At 36.3% G+C, this 20,557-nt stretch overlaps 2 protein-coding genes across 2 annotated transcripts; one reads left to right on the top strand and one right to left on the bottom strand.

Moving 5' to 3' along the window:
• Positions 1-665: 665 nt before the first annotated feature.
• On the bottom strand, positions 666-10,603 carry tmem192 (transmembrane protein 192). Its single transcript, XM_079616942.1, has 6 exons — positions 10,419-10,603; positions 9,712-9,864; positions 9,255-9,516; positions 7,543-7,680; positions 2,954-3,056; positions 666-1,620 (listed from the first exon to the last, which is right to left on the bottom strand). Exons 1-6 carry the CDS (start codon positions 10,446-10,448, stop codon positions 1,497-1,499), a joined length of 810 nt encoding a protein of 269 aa, XP_079473068.1. The 5' UTR covers positions 10,449-10,603; the 3' UTR covers positions 666-1,496.
• Positions 10,604-11,557: 954 nt separating this feature from the next.
• Positions 11,558-20,528, top strand: polr1e (RNA polymerase I subunit E). The gene is made up of 14 exons (XM_079616431.1): positions 11,558-11,633; positions 11,858-11,922; positions 12,142-12,281; positions 12,539-12,642; positions 12,741-12,817; positions 12,898-12,983; positions 13,468-13,520; positions 14,675-14,819; positions 14,909-15,019; positions 15,135-15,231; positions 16,789-16,922; positions 17,810-17,891; positions 18,018-18,149; positions 20,033-20,528. The coding sequence occupies exons 3-14, from the start codon at positions 12,224-12,226 to the stop codon at positions 20,193-20,195; spliced, it is 1,242 nt and encodes a 413-aa protein (XP_079472557.1). The 5' UTR covers positions 11,558-11,633; positions 11,858-11,922; positions 12,142-12,223; the 3' UTR covers positions 20,196-20,528.
• The last annotated feature ends 29 nt before the right edge of the window (positions 20,529-20,557 follow it).

The raw sequence follows: 20,557 nt of genomic DNA, 5'->3' as shown, positions 1-20,557 counted from the left end.
AATAGTAAGGACTGAATGAAATGTTTATATGTAAGTTATGCACTTCAAATGTTTTATTATTATCCTGATTAAATAAAAAGTGTATTGTCTTTTCACCTGGGCTCAACGCGTCTTATAATCCATGCGGCTTGTCAAAGTCTTTCAAATTCACAAGCTGCTACTGTATGAAAAAAAGAGGAAAAAGAGTGTGTTGGATCACTAGATCCATTTTTTGTTACATTTTTGATTGACAGCTTCCAAAATGAAAAGCCCCCAATCAGAAAAGTTAACATTCCCAGTCCAAGATGGAGTTTTATTTGAGCCTCTTTAACATGGATCCATAGACGATTTCAAAAAAACCAACAGATTTTCATGTTCAGTTACAATTTGTTGAACACTTTTATCCCAAGTTTCATGTCACCAAAATTGACCCCTGCAAACCCTCATGACTGTATGTCAAGGTCATCAAGTTATGATAAGTTTATCTTTTCTTTAAACCATAAAATGGCATGTGGTGCAACCCATCAAAAACGATTCATAATTAGAGTAAGGGTTTTTAATTTTGTACTAATACTTGTAACAAAATATCTGGAAACTACATTGAAAAGTTAACCTTTAACCATCATAAAATGTCTAAAAACTTTTCAAAATAATTAAGAGGTGTACACTTACCTATGCACACGGTGTAAAGAAAAAAATATGTTTTATTAAGTTACACCACTCGCCATTAAATGTAAACTTTTATTAAACGGCACAAAAAAAACCTCAAAATCCATTTGCAACCAACAAAAATACAAAGAGTGCATTTCTAAGACCTTGATGTGTGTTCTAAACTACATTTTCTATCAAGTATTATCTTATCCCTTTCTTTATCTAGACATGCACCTACCGGACTCAATAAAATGTGTTCATTTTTATTCCCAAAAAGTTTCAATTTTATTCACAATATTTTACATAAAAAGACAGTAGTTCAAACCATCTGTGAGATTAAGCAACAGGACTAAAAAGGTCAGTATTTAACAAAGTTTTCTGACTCATACACTCCACCAGAAACATCCTTCCAACACAATTCTAACACACATACACAGCACAGACCCACAAAGCAAAACTACAAATTATTAACAATATAAGTCAAATCAAATACACAAATAACTCCACCGCTGTACCCTCTTGTTCATGCTCACATACATGCACACGCACTTTTGGTTTGATAAGATCACGCTATCCCACAAACTCATAATGAGCATCTGTATTGAACATTTCTGCAGGGTTTTTGACTTCCCAATTGCGGCCATTGTCTATTTAGACTCGTCGTCATGGAAACACGAGAGCGTCGTTAGAGAGGTTACCAAGGATCGTTTCCCACAAAAAGTCTTCTGATCAGTGAGCCATGGCTGCCGATGCCAGTCAAGATAGACGCGCTCACACACACACACACACACACACACACACACACAACGCTTCAGACGCCATCATAAGCACAAGCAGTCCCGAGTCACTCTCTCTGTTTGCACGTGTCAGGCTCTGATCTTCTGGGCGGTCAGCGTGAGGATCCTCCTGCTCAGGACGCTGTTGTGCTGTTTCAGATAATCAATCAGGTCCGCCTGCTTTTCCACCACATCCTCCAGACTGGAGCCGTCCCTGTGAAATAAACCACAGAACACATGTGCACCTGTTTGACCTGTCCACAGCACTGTGAAATGTGAGTGTTTGTGCGTCTATGAAAACACTAGTCACACACACAAAAAAACAGTACATTTAGGGATGCCCCAATATGGTCTGTTTTGGCTGATACAGATAACTATATACTGTTCAGTATGAGAGATCAATCTCCATTTTGTGAGACGCCAAAAGTCTACTGTGGAAAACTGCTCTCATTTTAAAACGGGTGCAAATGCAGTGAACAATCTTTCTTATACTACAACCGTTTCACTCATTTAAGCCTACTACGAACCACTGGAATAAAGAAATGATACAGGCCTACAGCCCAACTTTTTTTTTTTTAAGTTAACTTGAACAAATCATGCAGGTTTTATGAAGGTACATTACATTTAAGACTTTTTGAAGAGCTTTTGAAGACCAAGTCAAGAAAATGTAAGGAGTATATTGAAGGGAACACAATGAGTAAAATACTGTATATTCTCTAAATGTAAATGTCTAGGGAGAAACACAGTGAGTTCGATTATACAAAAGATATTCATTACTTTTTAGTTCATCTTACAAAAAAAAGTCTCAGCTCTCAAACACTAGAATGTGGAAATATCTTTTATTCGCTATAGCTAGCCTATCTGAAAATTACCTGTCCTATCTTTAAATAATGATGCATTTACTGTATATGCAAAATTACATTAAATATGAAGTCTAAAATTAATCAAAATTAAGTTTATTCTTTTAAAAAAAATTTTTTATATATATATAGAGTCACACAAACCTAAAAGTCAACAAAGTTTTGGTCTATTTAATGTGCCCTTGTCGAATGTATATATATATATATATATATATATATATATATATATATATATATATATATATATAAAAAAATACCTTACTGATCCCAAATTATTAATTTTATAATAAACAAATTATATGAATAGCTATCAGTGTTACTGAAGTTTTACTTACCAAGACCGATATAATGAAAAAGTTAAATTTATAAAATATGCTTAAAAAAATATATTCTTTGATAATTTACCAAGTACAATTTGTATGTGTACTACTGGTCGACCAATATGGGTATTTTTCTATGCCCAATATGGACATGCAAATGCTGAAATTAAATACTTATTTACTCAATATTTACTCAAAATAAAAATAAAATGTAATGGACAAAAACTCACATTATCTACTTAGAAAGCTGTTGGGTTATTTAAACGAATACTTCTGCTAAACGGCTTCTCAAAATGGTCCAATATAAGCTGATTAATATGTCTATATATATATATATATATATAGGTCTATCACCAATGTGTGTTACCTGAAGCCTGTCTCGGTATGCGCTTCGGTGGAGCAGCCATGCGATCGCTCCTGTTCAGTCACATCAGGATGGGGCTTCTTGCCATTAAACTTCCTCACATGAACTGAAACACAAAATACAAAGAGATAAATGTACAAAAAAAAAAAAGTTCTCCACCCGCCTCTCATCCAAATGTCTAAGGCCACAATGGCTACTCCTTTAACATGATAAACAGGGAGAGTATTTGCCATTACCAAAATGAGACGAGTAAAATCGAGCCAGACAGAAATGTTGATAGCTGTAGTGTGCGTCTGACGGCGCAATGTGAGCTAGGTGTGTGAAGACACACGTACAGTGTGTGTGAGCAGGAGTCACGTTCAGCACGGATACTCTTCACCACAAGGTGTGCTAGTAGACGCTAGTGTGTGTTTTGGGAGCGTGAGAACGCAGGGGAACTGTGGGATTTCACACGTCACTTCCCTCCTCTCTCACACCTTTAATGTATCTCTCAATCAGCAAACTTTCACTTTCTACACCGGGAAGAACAGCACGCTCAAGCAGATTCGATCAGAATCCGAACCAAATATTCTAGAGTTCACAATATGCACTTGATTACAAAAGAGGGCAGACTGGGAAAGAGAGAAATAAACTGTACAGCGAGTAAATGGAAAATATATTTGACAATTATTTGGATAGCTGGAAACTATATAACCATTAAAACGTTTGAGTTCAGCTATATTTTTTTAATGAAATTAATACTTTTATAAGCATTCATTGTAATAAATTGATCAAAAGACAAGACTATTGAAACAGGGTTTTTTGTCTGACAATGTCCATTTCAAATAAGTACTATTCTTTTAAACTTTCTATACATTAAAGAATTCTGGGGGAAAACATCATGGTTTACCCAATAATATTATGCAGAAGAAGAAAGAGTAAAGCAAATGTTTTTGAGCACCAAATCAGCATATTAGATTTCTAAAGGATTATGTGACACTGAAGGCTGGAGTTTATTTTTTCCATTACACTAATAAATTACATTTTCAAATATATTAAAATAGAAAACCGTTCAATTGTAATGTTGTTTTTTTTGCAATATTAACGTTTTTACTGTATTGTTTTTATTAAATACAGCCTTGGTGAGCTGGAATAAGCTTCTCTTAACATTTTTTAAAATGTCACCGACCCAAACTTTTGAACGGTAGTTTAACTGTATTATTTGCAGTTATGTACAACATGATAAAGGCTTGTTTCTGGGTAGAATTGTTCAGCTGTCTTGGTCATGTTGCGGACATCCCCAGACAACCATTTTCAACTAAAGCACAGAAGAAAAAACTTTTCAGCCACATACCAATGCCACTTCGCCATTGGTCAGTCAAAACGGGTACTATAATAATACCACTTGCGGTTTACAGCGCATAGACAAAATGCACGGAAGACCTTCAAGTTTGCAAGCGATCGCCAGCAGATCCCTTATATCATGAGCGACAATGATATCAGACTGAGCAATGTTTGGTATGTTAACGATGCTTTGTGATATTTGTCTCTGCATTTTAATACTGAAATAATAACATACTTATCCTCTAATGCTGATGCATCCTAAAGGCGGTGCTATAGGATCAAACATATCTGTCTAAATATAATCTACAAATCAAAGTGGAAAATATCTCAGGGTCTCTGAATACACTCTAATTACACCATAATCACCTAAAACATTAACACACACATACACAAACCTCCGCGTTGTTCCTGACCCACACCTGGCCAACCCATCACAAACACACCAATCAGATAAAACTGCTCTTTCTTCAATCACCTGCAGGAAATGGGGGCCAACAGGCCATTGAGTTGGGCAGGAAGGAGATCAGGGATTCCCTCTTTAGAGATAATGCACACCTTTTCTCTCGCTCTGAAGTGTCATATAAGTGTAATATATAATAGTAAATGGAGCTTAAGCATTTATTTGAGACAAATACAGTGTACATGAGAGTTTAGATACGTAATGTTGTAAGGTTATTAGGGTCATTCGTCAGATCTGTCGCCATACATCAAGAATAGCCTTTAAAGAATGTTTTTAAAGAGAAAGAGTGACAGTCTTTCTGATATACGTGTCACATTCCTTATATCTTTGCTAAACAGTAGTGCTTCCCTCCTCAAAAGACACCGTAAAAATAAACACCATTACAATAAACCAAACCTAGCGGTCAATAATTCGTGACATTTGCATTCTAACAAAATGTTGCATAGAAGTCCGATCCATAGAACAATGTTAGCACTTTTGTGCGACATACACTTGCTCTTAGAACCGAGAAGCGTTTCATTCTGGAGCTCGGAAAGACAAACACGGTCAACTTTAAATCAGCATGTTCCCTCAAGCATCATATTTCTCCATTTCATTCCAATGGCATCCTTGAGCACATTTGAACACGACGGGGGCCGAGCGCATGTTCTCCGTGCATCGCGGTAAAACAATGCCGGTCCCAATCACCTCCCTCGCCCCCTTTGAAGGGCCCTAAACTTCCTTTGAAGTGCAGAGGCGGCATACGGCCCATACAGAACGCTGCATTCATGTTCAAATGAAGAGAGAGAGGCAGAGATACAACATCACAGAGGACACTTCAAAGACCCTGGAGCATGACTCTGACCTAACTGCACCTTCCTTTAGGAAAGGGACAGAGAGATGGATATATGGATAGGAGGAGATAAACGGTGATTAAATGGATAGAGATCACTCGTTAGCAGAATGAATGTGAAGAAAATAATCGGTTTTTGATCGAGACTAGGGTTACATTTTTTGGAATCATCTCAAGTACGTGTGACCAAAAAAAATGGACAATCTAGCAATATCCATGTAATGTATAAGTTTTTTTTTTTTACTGAATATATATAGTTTAAAAAAAGATATATTATCAGCATAACAATTTGAGTGAAAAGTGTAAATAAAAAATGAATATGAATTTCAAATTTTCAGCAGAACTCAAGCTTAATGAGATCCAGTTTGTGCGAACGCTGATGATCATGTTATTTTATCCACAAGGTTTTAAAATGCTCCAAAGAGCATTCTGTGCTTCAATGGAAGCAAAAAATTTAATATTAAAAGGCGCAGAATCCTAAATATTTCATATAAATTTTACATCAGAATTTGACAAATAAATAAATAGATACATAAAACATTGTGAAAGCGTTATTTCCAGATTTTTAAACAAAGACGAAAGACTTTTGAACCTCACTGGACCTATATATATATAAAAAAAATGTGGGTTTAGTAATGTTTTTGAAACACTTATACTCACCAAGATTTATTTGATATTATTATGAATATGATTACAATTTATAAAAACTGTAAAATAACTTAAAATGTAATTTATTCCTGTGATGGCAAAGCTCAATTTTAGCATCATTACTCCAGTCTTCAGTGTCACATGATCCTACAGAAATCATTCTTATATGTTGGTTTGATGTTTAAGAAGCATTTCTTATTTCTTATTATACTACCAATATTGAAAATAGTTGTGCAGCTTAATATTTTTGTGGAAACCATTAAAAAAAACGTTTTCTCTGATGAATAGAAAGTTCAAAAGCACAGCGTTAATTTAAAACAGAAATCCTTTGTATCATTATAAATATCTTTACTGTCACTATTGACCAATGTAATGCATTCTTGCAAAATAAAAGTATAAAAAAAATTTTTACTGACCGCAAACTATTGAAAAGTAGTATATAAGCATACAAATACAAAATAAAACGCAGCTTAAAAGATTTTCCTCGCCACATGAATACTTCATAGAGTGATATATGAGACACAAGGTGATATCTACTGATAGACCTCATTGAGAATGAAGTGAGCGAGTGAGGGTGTGTCTCTATAGATAACATGTGGTCAAGCTTCACTTCACTAATCATCTCTGGAATCCAGGCACTGATACGAGAATGTGTGTAAGTGTGTGTGTGTGTCAACAGTAAAGACAATGCCACGGTGTATTAGGGTGGGGTGGATTCAGGTTGCCTTTGGCAAAGATGAGCTGTGTGTCCATAACAAGCCTCTTCCCCCCACATATGCTCTTTCTCTTTGACATTCTCTCAAATATCCCCCATCTTCTCCATCCCTTTCCGCAGGTGAGCAAAGACTTATTTTATCATAAGGAGCACAAAATGCGAGAAAAAGAGGCTGAGAGGGACAACAGCTGCTTGGTGTGTTTCTAAAGGGGATAAGGACAGAAGCTTGGGTATTGTAATGCATGCTGGGGGAGGTGTGCATTTACAGTCCTTGTGGTAACTACTACTCGCAATTAGCCACCAAAACAAGTATATATTTTGTGAGCGGTAGCATTGCAGAGAATAGCTAATATATGAGGATGTGAGCGACACAATGACCAATGTTTTCTACAGAGAAACTAAAACTACATTTTTCTACTGTCAGAAGGACAACAAAAAGTGCAAAAAAATACAGCTTTATAGCCAGTGAGATATACTTTTGGTAGGCAGGTGTAGCAAAACGTCAATTTTGGACACTGTGTGTGAGGAAAAATATAGGAGGTTTGGGGTATGATTCCGTATCCGAATAAAGCAATAAGAAATGTTGTGCGAATGTAACCAGTGAGTGAGAGTACCTGTGTATCTAATCAAGCATATGAGTGACAGCAGTAGTTCCAGACAGATGATGGACAACATAAGATATACAGACAGATTCTTCACTCTTGCGTCCAGCAGAGAGGATGGAGCAATTACAGTCAGGATCAATGCATTACCTACATAAAAGAGAAGAGAGAGCAGTTCTGCATTATATCAGACACGGATATCTGTATTAGCCATTCAAAAAAAGCTGTTGATCACTAGTTAGGGGTGTAAATATTTCATTGATTATGGCTTATTAACTAGATAAACCACTGCATAAGATTTAGTCATGGCTCAGTTCAAATCAATTGGACTAATGTGGTATGATTAACAATAATTTGGCCAAAACATACACTACTGTTAAAAAGTTTGGGATCTGTGAGATTTTTTTAATACATTTTTGAGAAGACGTCTATAATGCTCACGAAGGCTGGATTTATTTGATAACATATAAATCAATATTGTGACATTTTATTAAAATTCAAATTTGATATATTTTAAAATGTAATTTATTCCTGTGATGGCAAAGCTGAATTTTCAGCATCATTACTCCAGCTCCTCAGTGTCACATGATCCTTCAGAAATCATTCTAATATGCTGATTTGCTGCTCAATAAATATTTATTATTATTAGTGTTGAAAACAGTTGTGCTGCTTAATATATTTGTCATATTTTGTGGAAAATGTTAAACTTTTTTTTTTCAGAATACTTTGATCAATAGAAAGTTTATTTGTATTATTCTAACATTTTAAAAGTTTTTACTGTCACATTTGACCATTTTAATGATTCCTTGCTTAAAAATTTCCAAACATTCCATAATCAAATGTATATTAAAGGAGAACTCCGGTCAATTTTAACATTGAGCTCAATTTTTAGTAAATTTGGAGTGCTGTCAATACAGAGAACAACGACAAAAATCTGTGTTGCCTACACCGTGTTATCCTCTTTTTAAAATTTACACCCTATTGACTTGAATGGGGCAAGTTTTAAACTTAACCAGTTCTTAGTCTTATCATCCTTGATGTGTCATTACAAGTGCCCAGCCATGTTGAGTGATTCCTTAAGAGTGAACACGAGTGAATCTGACTGCAGTAGATGTGAAAGATATGAATAAAAATGATGTTATATCAGCCAGCGCAAATACCTGTATTTACATCCTGTTTTCGGTCGAAGTCCAAAGTAGTCGATTGTCGAGTTCACGCGCATAGGTTTAGTTACTATGATCACGCGCGTGAACTCGACAATCGACTACTTTGGACTTCGACCGAAAACAGGAACTAAATACAGGTATTTGCGCTGGCTGATATAACATCATTTTTATTCATATCTTTCACATCTACTGCAGTCAGATTCACTCGTGTTCACTCTTAAGGAATCACTCAACATGGCTGGGCACTTGTATGACACATCAAAGATGTTAAGAGGATAAAAGCAGGTTTAAAACTTGCCCCATTCAAGTCAATAGGGTGCAAATTTTAAAAATAGGATAACACAGTGTAGGCAACACCGATTTTTGTCGTTGTTCTCTGTATTGACAGCACTCCAAATTTACTAAAAATTGAGCTCAATGTTAAAATTGGCCGGAGTTCTCCTTTAACACTCCTAATGATAGCTTATGTGCTGCCATCTAGTGGTCCTTTGTGAATTATAACAGAGGGGGGAAATGTGCATGTCCATGACATTAACATGGTGTGAAATATCTTTTCACCTGCAGAGTGAATGAGCAGAGGAAGGTTTTTTATTCCTCGGGTCAACCTGTAGAAGTCCAGATAACCTCTCCGTCTCACAGCACTATGTTGACGCTGGACAAATCTGTCAAATATAAAGACCATCACCCAGAGTGTAACTTTCCCCAGTAACACCACAGTCTTGGAGTCGATTCCCTGCAATGCTGCAGTGCACTCAGGAGTGTGCTCATCAGATATCCAGCAAAATAATGTGATTGTAATACACAAGGCCACATAAACCACCTGCAAAACACAAACAGAGAAAAGACTCAAAAAGTACATTGTGAGTGTGTCTGCAATAGGTTTATTATTATAACTGAAAGTAGAATTTCCAATCAAGTCTAGAACCACATGAAGGCGCGTAAATAACAGATTTGCCATACTTTAAGTAACTTTTCTAAGTTGGGCAACAGTGTATGTTTTTGCAATGGTACTCACATGAAAAAACGAGAGGACACTCACTGCCCAATGAGTGGGTAATTTCTGAAACTCTCTCTTGATTACTGACTCGAGTGCATCTTGGGATACAAGTGGTCCATCAACGAGAGGGTCATCGTCAGTGCTTTGTGTAAAATCTACATTTGTGTTATTCTAGTCACCAAAACAAGAGAGACACATACTGGTTAGGTCGTCATAGCATATAGCAATTTGCTGAAAGCTGCTTTAATTGCTAGCATTAATTGTTACTTTGAAGTCATGCATTTCAAAGTGTTCATGCTAGAACTGTATTAGGGCCCAATAATGACTCTCTATTCCACACAAAAAATGTAAAAGGCTCCTGTCACCAGCTAAACGACCTAGAAAATAGCGCCATTATCAAAACATCGGTGACACGAATAGCAGCGTCATTATAAAGAGACCAAAGAGACACTGAAAGTAGGCTTAACTCCTATATAAAGTATAGTGTATGTTGTTATTATACTTATACTACTACATAGAAACAAACAGACAACCAAAAGCAACAGCACGGAGAAACACGTGTGTTACTTAAATATACACAAACCAAATACATTGAAGCAATCTGTCATTATAAATACATTTATAAAGGAGCAGCTGCATTTCAACTGCTCTCGTGACCCGGCTTTCGTACACGTTTTTACTACAAGTAGTAAGAACAGCAAGAGAAACAAAATGTTTATACACACGCCATAAGCCGATGTGCGCACGGACTCCATGCCTGATCATCACAGGCAAAGCCCAAACTCTAGATTTAAGCAACAACCTCCGACATAAACATTCTAAATTGGATATCCGGGTGGCTGGCGATATAACCAATCCTACTACTACAAAGGCAATGGCATATGAATATTAATTTCGTCACATGACGCTCATCCTTTACTCTTAGGTGATTGGCTTAGACACGAGTGTGACCTTAGTAGGCGGAACCAAAGTATGACACCGGATGCATGCAGCTGACACCGAAAGAGCCGCCATATTGGTCCGGGCAAGACCGGCTGCTTTTTCTGGACAAACAGCACAATTACCTTTTACATTTCTTAACCGATTTCAACGGTTTATAAACAACGTGGAGTACGAAAAAGGTTCTGTCTCCAAATACTTAGAATCTCACTAGTTAGAACTTGAAGATGATTTATTTTCATAAGGAATTGTACAAAAGAAATCTTGCATGTCAAGCATAGATTTTCTTTTTCTTGGTTAATGGAGACGTCCCTAATGTAAGGCTACATAAAATACGCATAACGTTTTTCATTGTGGAAATGTTGTATTTTTTTGTCTTCATCGCCGGCATTTGAGCTTTTTCACTTGAATTACGTCAAATTATGTCACAAGACAATTTCAAATAAATGAGAAGATAATTGTGAAGATTTTCATGCTCTGTCCTAAAACCAGAGTTTAAAACCATTTCAAGACTGTCAATCTTAACACATAAAAAAAATAAAAAAAAAACCTTAAGATTTTTAGCCCCATGCAGCTACAGCATGTATTTATAATTTGGGTCGGGACACTTTATTCTAGAGAGCATTAGATTGGACAGAAAATATGATGAGAAGCTTAGATGACATTTGAAGATGTCATCAAAATCATTGATCCATTTAGAGGGCATGCATTGACATCACTTTCCAGCCGGAACACCGTGTATCGTGTTTCCTGACATGCCTGATTTCGATGCCGGGGAAATACATAAAGCAAATTTACCTGTGAATGCTTTATATGTAGGTCTAAATCAAGGTGATCACTCATAGCAATGTTTTATCATCATAAAACTTTTTGTCAGTGTCTATTTAAAAACATCTTATTATGCTTAGCCAACAACGAACGTGGTCATGTAAACAAGGAAACCCATTTTCTTTTATCGGAGTATGGTCATAAATGGCTTAAACATAAACTGGTCGACACAGGTAGTTTTTTGCCTCTTACTCTGATTTTGCGCGACATGTAAACAAAATAACCTGCTTTGTCGGCTTATTGATGTGTGAAATGTAACAGGACGCATCCTTAGTGCAAATTGAAACACATCCAGGCAAAACGAGCGTTTTGCAGGAAAGGAAGAAGGAAATATATCACAAACGCAGACTCTTTCATGGACCAGATAATTATAAAAATGTGCTCTCATTTCTTGCAGCAGAAGTAGAAGTGGTTCAGTCAAAATACTGCATCTGTACTGCACGAGAGGATAATATATGAGCTGTAAGTTTCCCGCTGACATGTTGTAAGTTTCCCGCTGACATGTTGCAAGCTTTATTTAACATCACAACCGATAATTTTAAATACTTCTCTTCTAAATGCGAATTTTGCAATTGGTTTGGATCACAGTAGATAACATAATATTATATAGATAACAGTAAGGCTAACATATTCATACCAAACGCCAAAAATCTTCCATTTTGATTTCATGGGGACTTTAAGAAGAGAATGGAGTTTTCTTAACCGCTGGATGTCGCTGTTTGAGCAGATGCGCGTGTGAATTTCAGCCGAAGAAACTTTAAAAATGGCGGAGACCTGTACATGGAAATCATGTGAAGAAACGGGAAAGGATGCCTATATTGGTAACTTTTTAATATCCGAATCATCATAGGTGTACTAAAATATATTGTTGGGGTTATTTGTTGACTCTGATTTATAAAAAATACACTACCATCTTTGTGTTTAATGAACCCACGTGGAAATTGTCCATGCTCGTGTCCAAATCAAACAATGTATTAACGTACTCAGTTGAATAGTTTGTAGGCTAAAATAGTCATAAATCATATGTTTGTTGTTAAGTCGTTTCCATATTTTTAAGTCACATGTCTTGTCATTGTAGTTAAATTCTCTAATGGACACGTGAGAAAAGCAAAACATCTGGACTTCAAACTCTTCAAACACGAAGATGGAGTCAACCCCAGAAAGAAAAACAGACGGATTGTGGTAAAACTACCTATGCAGATTTAAACCATTTTTATTTTAGGTCTGAAAGTAAATCTGGCGTATGTGGTGTTAAAAAATATTTTCTGTTCCCATGTTAGGTTGCAGAATCAAACAGACTCCCCTATGTTGGGAGCAACTTTGGGCCTGGATCATCGCAATGTAACAATCTGTGCAGGTGAGGTTATCTGTATAAAAACTGATTAGTTTAATGATAATTGGATCTCTGAATAATGGGATTGTAATGGTCGTTAACAGGTATTTTGTGGGAGTTCTGGACAAGAGCACAATGCAAATGAAGGTTCACAATGCTCAGGTGTTCAATATGCTGCCTCTTATACCAGGTATGGTACATATGGTACATTTGTAATGTATGATAATAGTGGCATACTTTTTTTTTTCAGTGCTCTTATTGGTCATGGAAAATTATTAGAAGTTTTAAAATTGTTGTTTTCAAGCTTCAAAGTCATTAATTACAAGTCTATTGCTATTATTGCACAGTATAAGTTCTAATATTATTATTGATTATAGTTATGATTTTTAGTTTATAATCTGAAAATACATTTAGCTTCATACTGAAATATCTTATCAGCTTGAGATTGCTTCCTGTGTGTAATTCCTGTCAAATTAAATCTTTAATGATTGGAAAAGTCATTTATTGGTCATAAGCTTTGCAAAAAATATATTTTATTATCATGGCTCCTTTGTAATTTTTTAATGTTCAACAGTAATGTTGTTGTCTACAATAGAGATAGGAGCCATTTGCATTATGTCTTTTGTTAGACAGGATGTCAGTGAATGAAGTTCATGTTGAGTGTGTGTCTTCAGGTGAATCCGCAGCAGATGACAACACAAAGCAAGCTGAGACCTACAGAGAGAAGGCGAGTAACTGAATATGTGCCTTTCTTAGAAATATTTATTTTTATATTCACTTTGTTTATATGTTTATACCATTATCAAGTCAAAAGCACTTTTACAAACTCTTTCTGACAAACCAATTAAAAAATGTTTTTGGGGACTAAAAACAACTAACCTGGGCTTATTATAAAATTATCTGAAATATAAGGCTGGTACTATTGTGACACATCCGAGGGAAATGGCTTTTCAAATGAGGAAAACATTTTGTTCAGTGGGAATTGATTGGATCGTTGTTCCACACTCGTGCCAGTGCTCATGTCATCAGCTTTAAAAAATGCTTTAAAGTCCGCGTGAACCGGAAGTTCCAAACGACTTTTCTCAAGTGTTGTGACGCATTTCCGAGTGAAACGGACTATTGAACAGAGGGCAGGGTTTTACTTTAGCGCTCCTCCTCTCCATCTCTCGCCCATAGCAGAGTAACGGGTTGAGGGGAGGTTAAGCGATTAACCAACCCAAGTCGTCAAGCCTATGTCATCAAAAAAATAACCATTCCAGACCCGGAAGTAACTTTTCAAACTTTGATTAAAGATAACTTCGGCAAACAATTTTTTCCCGTGTATTAACTTGCACGGATTAATTGTTCACCACAAGACTAGTAATATCCGCTAACAAAGTAAATAGGGTCAATTTTGATTTCATGCCGACTTTAATGTTAAATAAAAATTGAGTACACATTTAAAAAAAATTAAATATGCATTTTTTTCCAGATTTTTTTTTTTACCATTTTGATTTCATGCTGACTTAAGAGACTTGTTCATCTTAACACTAAATCTTGAGAGTTGGCAGAGATCCTCTCTATGATATCATTTCCTGTTTTTTTCTCTCCTGCCAATGGTTAGACCACATGACTTTGAAACAAAAGTTTTTAACTGCATGTTTTTATTTGTCTAAGAAATTACTAAATAATATTCCAAACTACCTATGGTCAAAGCTTTCTTTTGAAGAATTTTATCTTTTTACTTCATTATGAAATGAGGACAGTTGAATCACCCTTAGAACGCTTGTCTTTGAGCACCCCAAAAAATATCAAAATGTACTTCAATTGAAAAATGAAAAACATGTGCATCATTGAAGAAGTCATAAACCATATGTGTATGTTTTCTCTGTCTGGGCACAGGTGGATGCTCTCATTGAAGCATTCGGTACGACTAAACAGAAGCGTGCTCTGAGCTCCAGGAGACTCAACGAGGTGGGCAACGAAATGCTTCAGCAGGCTGTGGCACTGGCTGCCAGCAACGTCATAGATCGGAAAGGAATGGAAGGTAAGTAGCAGAATAGGTTTTCACAATTCATGACTAAATAGCGCATTAAAAAGGATTAATAGCAATGGCTCTTCAATTTTGTCTCTAAGCTCTGCGTAATGAAGTGAATGAAAGTGAGGCTAAGACAGAGATCCCCCTCTTCCTCCCCCCGTGCAACACTGCAGCCGAAAAAGCAGAAGATGTATACCCCTTTGACCAATGTATCCTTTTTGGTTCTCTCTCTCTCTCTCTCTCTATATATATATATATATATATATATATATATATGTTTTTCCACGTCATTTTTCTGTGTCAAGATCCTTAACTTTGTTCTAGTGTTGTCTCCAATTGAGTTTGATGCGTTGAAGGATGTTGGATTGAAGATGGCAGCGCTGAAACCTGAAGACCTGCAGAAGATGAGAGCTGAGCTCAGGTATGGAGAACATCATGCCATTGTTTTTTTATGATAACACACACATACCAATTAAAAGTTTTGAAATAATTCTCTTATAACCACCAAGGCTGGATTTATTTGTAAAAAAGTAGAGTTGTAAAACATTAATTTTAGGGCTGGTTTCGACTAAGGATTTTCATAGTCGAATCTGATTCGTTAGATTTTGCCGTAGTCGACTGATAGTCGAACTTTTTTTTTTTTTTTTTTTTAGATAGCAGCTAGATTTTTTCCATTTCAAACAAAAGAGCTAAAAAAAAAAAACTAAAAGAAAAACATGGTGTGTAACAAATACCTTTTACTCATTTAAAGCCAGATGAACAAAACATATCACACATATATCAAACATCAGAAAAGTTCACATAAAATAGGAACTAATTGGCTTCAAAAACAACAACGTGCCAAAACAGGCCTTTATCAGAAAAATAAAAATAAACATAGGCCTAATATAAGTTATAATCGAATGGGCTTCAGAAAGTGCACATGCAGCAACAAAAAAAACATCTTTAACCTTCTCGAAATACTCCCACACTTTTGATGATTTTTTAGAAGCCATTGTCAGCCAATAAATCCGTAAATGCTAACAAATGCGGTCCGGACGTTAGGCATGTAGTGTGCTGCTGCTCATTGGTTACACAACACTCAGCGCTGCCGCTCCCACCACGCGCATCACGCGTTGTGCGCACCAAGAGCTGAGGTGAAGGGGCACCAAAAAAATAGCCTAATGAAAAATCAATAATTATAATGCCGATATTATTTCATTATAGAAATACAGACATCCCAAAGGAAGTTCTGGGAGTCTCCCGCATATTGATAGCGGCTCACTGATGCCCGCGAATTAGTTAAAATCTCCGGAATCTAGAGCGAGCGCGCCCGCGAGACAGAGACTGTGCTCCAAACCGCGTAGCGCGTGCACGGCAGAGAGGGAGAGAGAGCAAGTCCGCGCGCATGTTCCTCATGAAGACGAAGTTTCTCGGGGTAGGGGGCATCATAAATAAATTATGCAATTATGCTTAGGGCACCAAAATGGCTAGCAGCGGCTCTGATAACACTTCCCTACTATTCGACCATGAGGTTCATAGTCGAATCAGACCTCTCCGAATCGAATCATCGAATCCTCGACTATTAGAAGTCAGCCCTAATTAATTTAGTTGACTTGTGTACTTGCATTATCATAAATGTATCCAATAATGTTTAAATCCAGAGAAATATTGCGTCGCCGGTCAAAGACGGCATATCCGCCTTACCTTCTATTTCCAGAGGTTGTAAAAATCTGCCACTTTTGATCAATTTAATGCATCCTTGCTGGATAAAAGTATTAATTTCTTCAAAGAAATGACTGACCCCAAAATGAATTTTTAATAATCTTGAAATACCATAGAATAAAATTGTGATTCCAGCACGGCACTGGCAAGTTTTGAAAATAATTGTACTCCAAACTCTTGGAAATGGCTGGAAAAGTTGTTGGCTTTGGCTATATTTTAGCTCCAGATTAATGATATAAATGCTTGTTTTTATTCATAAAAATGTGTTCTCTAGTCCGCAGACTGTTCTTGCACATCTTGAATCACTTCCCAAAGAGAAAGAAGCTCGTGAAAGACAGTCTCGTTGTGCCTGGTACCTGTCCTTCCTCATCAAAGTCTCACTACAGAAACGTAGTGTATCCTTCAAATGTGAGTGTTAAAGAAACAAAGTTAAATTCTTTAGTTTGTCTGTGCCAGTAGATTAAATAGTAATAATGTATTGATTTCAAGAATACTGGTTGTACGGTTGTTGTCAGAATTATTGGCACCCCTGGTAAATATTATCAAAGATGGCTGTGAAAATAAATCTGCATTGTTCATCTTCTTTATCTTTTTTTTTAATTATTATTATTCACAAAAATCTAACCTTTCATTTTAGTAAAATAATTGAAAGTTGGGGGTAAATTGCATTATGAAATAAATACTTTTCTCCAAAACACGTTGGCCATAATTTTTGCCACCCCTTTATTAAATACTATTTGCAACCTTTTTGCCACAACAGCTCTGAGCTTTCTCCTATAATGCCTGATGAGTTTGGAGAACACCTGACAAGAGATCAGAGACCATTCCTCCATACAGAATCTCTCCAGATCCTTCAGATTCCCAGATATATGTTGGTGGTGCTTCTCTTGAGTTCACCCACTCATTTTCTATAGGGTTCAGGTCAGGGAACTGGGATGGTCATGGCAGAAGCTTCATTTTGACACGTTTTTGTGTTGATTTTGATGTTTGTTTTGCATCGTTGTCCTGATGGAAGATCCAACCACAGCCCATTGTAAGATTTCTAGCAGAAGCGGTCAGGTTTTTTTATTTCAGTCGTGTCTGACATGCATGAATATTAATTATTTTACTTCAAAGGTTAGTTTTTTGTAAATTTTTCTTTTTTTAGATCAAAAGGATAAACAATGCATTCTTTTTTACAGCCATCTTTGATCATATTTACCAGAGGTGCCAATAAATCTGACCACAACTGTATATGTCCATCTTTCTTTTTTTTACCTTTAAATAACCTTATAATTTTCACTCTCTTTTGCAAGTTGGTACCGAGTATGGATGTCCCAAAATCATCATCAACAAAGTGCTGAAGAATTTCACAGTGGAGAGTTTCCACAACGGCCGGTATGTGTGTATCCTGACTAGGCAGTCCTGCAGCCTGTTCTGACTTAATTTTTGCCATTATTTATTCAAAACCTCTGAAATTTCAGACAATGGCCATTTAAATGCAAGTTATGTTTCTCTCTACAGACTCAGGAACACTGTGTCGACGTCCATGCGCTTGAAACTAGTTTCTCACTGTTTGGCTTTACTGTTGCACATGGGTGATCAGTCGGCTAACCTCACACTCCTACACAGAGACATGGACATCAGCAATAACAAGTCAGTCAAATCTATTATTCTACACATTACTACACAAAAGTTTACATGTTCTTTTTTATTTATTTCTGAGTATCATGTTTGATACTTCAAGCTTTAAAGGGCACCTATTATGACATTTAAAATGTTCCTAATGTTGTTTTAGGAATCCCCAACAAAAGTTTTACATGCATGCAATGACAAAAAACACTTTTGTTGTCGTATAATATGCATTTATTTTTACCTGATTTGCTCACCGACTCCCAAATGACTCGTTCAACGACTCATTTTTCCAAACCCCTCCTTTGCGCGATGCTAATCTGCGTTGATTGGTCAGATGACCCAGCAGTGTTTACAGAGATAATACTTATTTTTAACACGGAGTACAATTATGCTTTTATCAATTAAATTGTTTAACACGGAGTACAATGATGCTTCTATCAATTAAATTGTGTTATAATAATGATTATAGTCCACTGCTTTGTAGTTTGTAGTAAAAAACAAAAAATAAGATAAAGAATTTAATGTTATGTTAGCGAGCATAGCCCAGAGTTCATATTGTAAAAGCACAATCAGTCTTTGTTTGCGTTAGCCCGATGCATAAACATAACGTTTTTACAAAAAAAAAAAAAAAACATAAAAGCAACAATTATTAATAACACTTACAGGTTGTGATATGGAGGAGGAAGCTGATGCAAATACACTTGGAACTGAACCGTCCTTCAATATCAGCCGGCTCGCGAATCCAAGTTTGATTGCATTTAAGTTGGTAAAGCAATCGTCTTCAAAATGGCGCGAACAAAGCACAAGGCTCGGACTATACTTCTGTGGTATAGTTATATGAATAGTAGCCACTTAGTCTTCAAATGCTCCTCCTTGGGCAGATGAAAAAAGTTGGCTTTTGAGTCGCACTTCAGAACACAGCGTCTCGTCGCCATGATGTTTTCCCTGGCCTTGGAGCGCAATAAGTGGGCGTATCGTATTCAAATAACGGTGATAATTGTATCGTATTTGTGACATAATACAATGCAATACAACGATGATTGACAATCTTTACTCAATAGCCAGATGTATCATATTTGAAATGGTTAGTTTACCCAAAAATAAAAATTCTGTCATTAATTACTCACCCTCATGTCGTTCCAAACCTGTAAGACTTTCGTTCATCTTCGGAACACAAATGAAGATCTTTTTAATAAATCTGAGTAATTTCTGTTGATAGTGTACACAACTATCACTTTGACGCTTCAAAAAAATTAAGAGATCGTAAATTGAGTGGTTTAGTCCAAATTTTCTAAAGAGACTCGATCGCTTATGATGTTTCTTTATATGATGAAACCGATTTAATTTTGTGTACCTCAGAAGAATAAACTAGCCTGGTTTATTCGATACGATTCAAATACAAATAATTGTCGAGTTCACACGCATAGGTTTAGTTACCTATAATCACGCGCGTGAACTCGACAATCGACTACTTTGGACTTTGACCGAAAACAGGAACTAAATACAGGTATGTGCGCTGGCTGATATAACATCATTTTTATTCATACCTTTCACATCTACTGCAGTCAGATTCACTCGTGTTTACTCTGAAGGAATCACTCAACATGACTGGGCACTTGTAACGACACATCAAGGATGATAAGAGAAATAAAAGCAGGTTTAAAATTAGACCCCATTCAAGTCAATAGGGTGCAACTTTTAAAAAGAGGATAACACGGTGTAGGCAACACCGATTTTGTCGTTGTTCTCTGTATTGACAGCACTCCAAATTTACTAAAAATTGAGCTCAATGTTAAAATTGACCGGAGTTCTCCTTTAAGTAATCTTAATTATAATGCTAAAAAAGAAATGTTGAGAACCACTGTAAACTTTATTTTTACATTGTTTCAAATGTTTGTGTGCAGAATGTTGGAGTTGGCCAAGGCCATGGGACTGACCCTGTCCCGTCTGACTGTCTCCAGTAGAGAAGAAGAGATACAGGATGAGCACAGGATGGCCTGTCTGGTGCTTCCACTGGTTCATTATGATCGGCGGGTGGAACGCAAGAAACGCAAGAGGATGAACTGAGCCATGGACAGTAGTGCGTTTCTAAGCTGTGTCGGAACCGGATATAACTGCATTTTATTTAGCAGTTTCACAAATGTGCTCAATTTAGTGTTCTTGTAAGATTGAATTGGAAAATAAAAGACTGTTCTATAAATGGAAATTGGAATTACCCGTGTTCTGATTACAACCTGATGCAAAATCGGTCCATATTGAGTTAAATTTGCGTATACTTGAGATGACTGTAATTACGCCAGTGTTGATTGACTGACAATGCCTAGCTAGCGAGCACAAGGATTACTTTTCCTGTGAAAAATGTAAAATCAAATCCATATCTATGCAGTATAAAAGACAACTAAAGACAAAAACTACAGAAAATAGTCAGT

Source organism: Phoxinus phoxinus (assembly GCF_949152265.1).
Source record: "Phoxinus phoxinus genome assembly, chromosome: 6".
Classification (NCBI taxonomy): Eukaryota; Metazoa; Chordata; class Actinopteri; order Cypriniformes; family Leuciscidae; genus Phoxinus; species Phoxinus phoxinus.
This window is presented reverse-complemented; position numbering and strand designations above follow the sequence as displayed.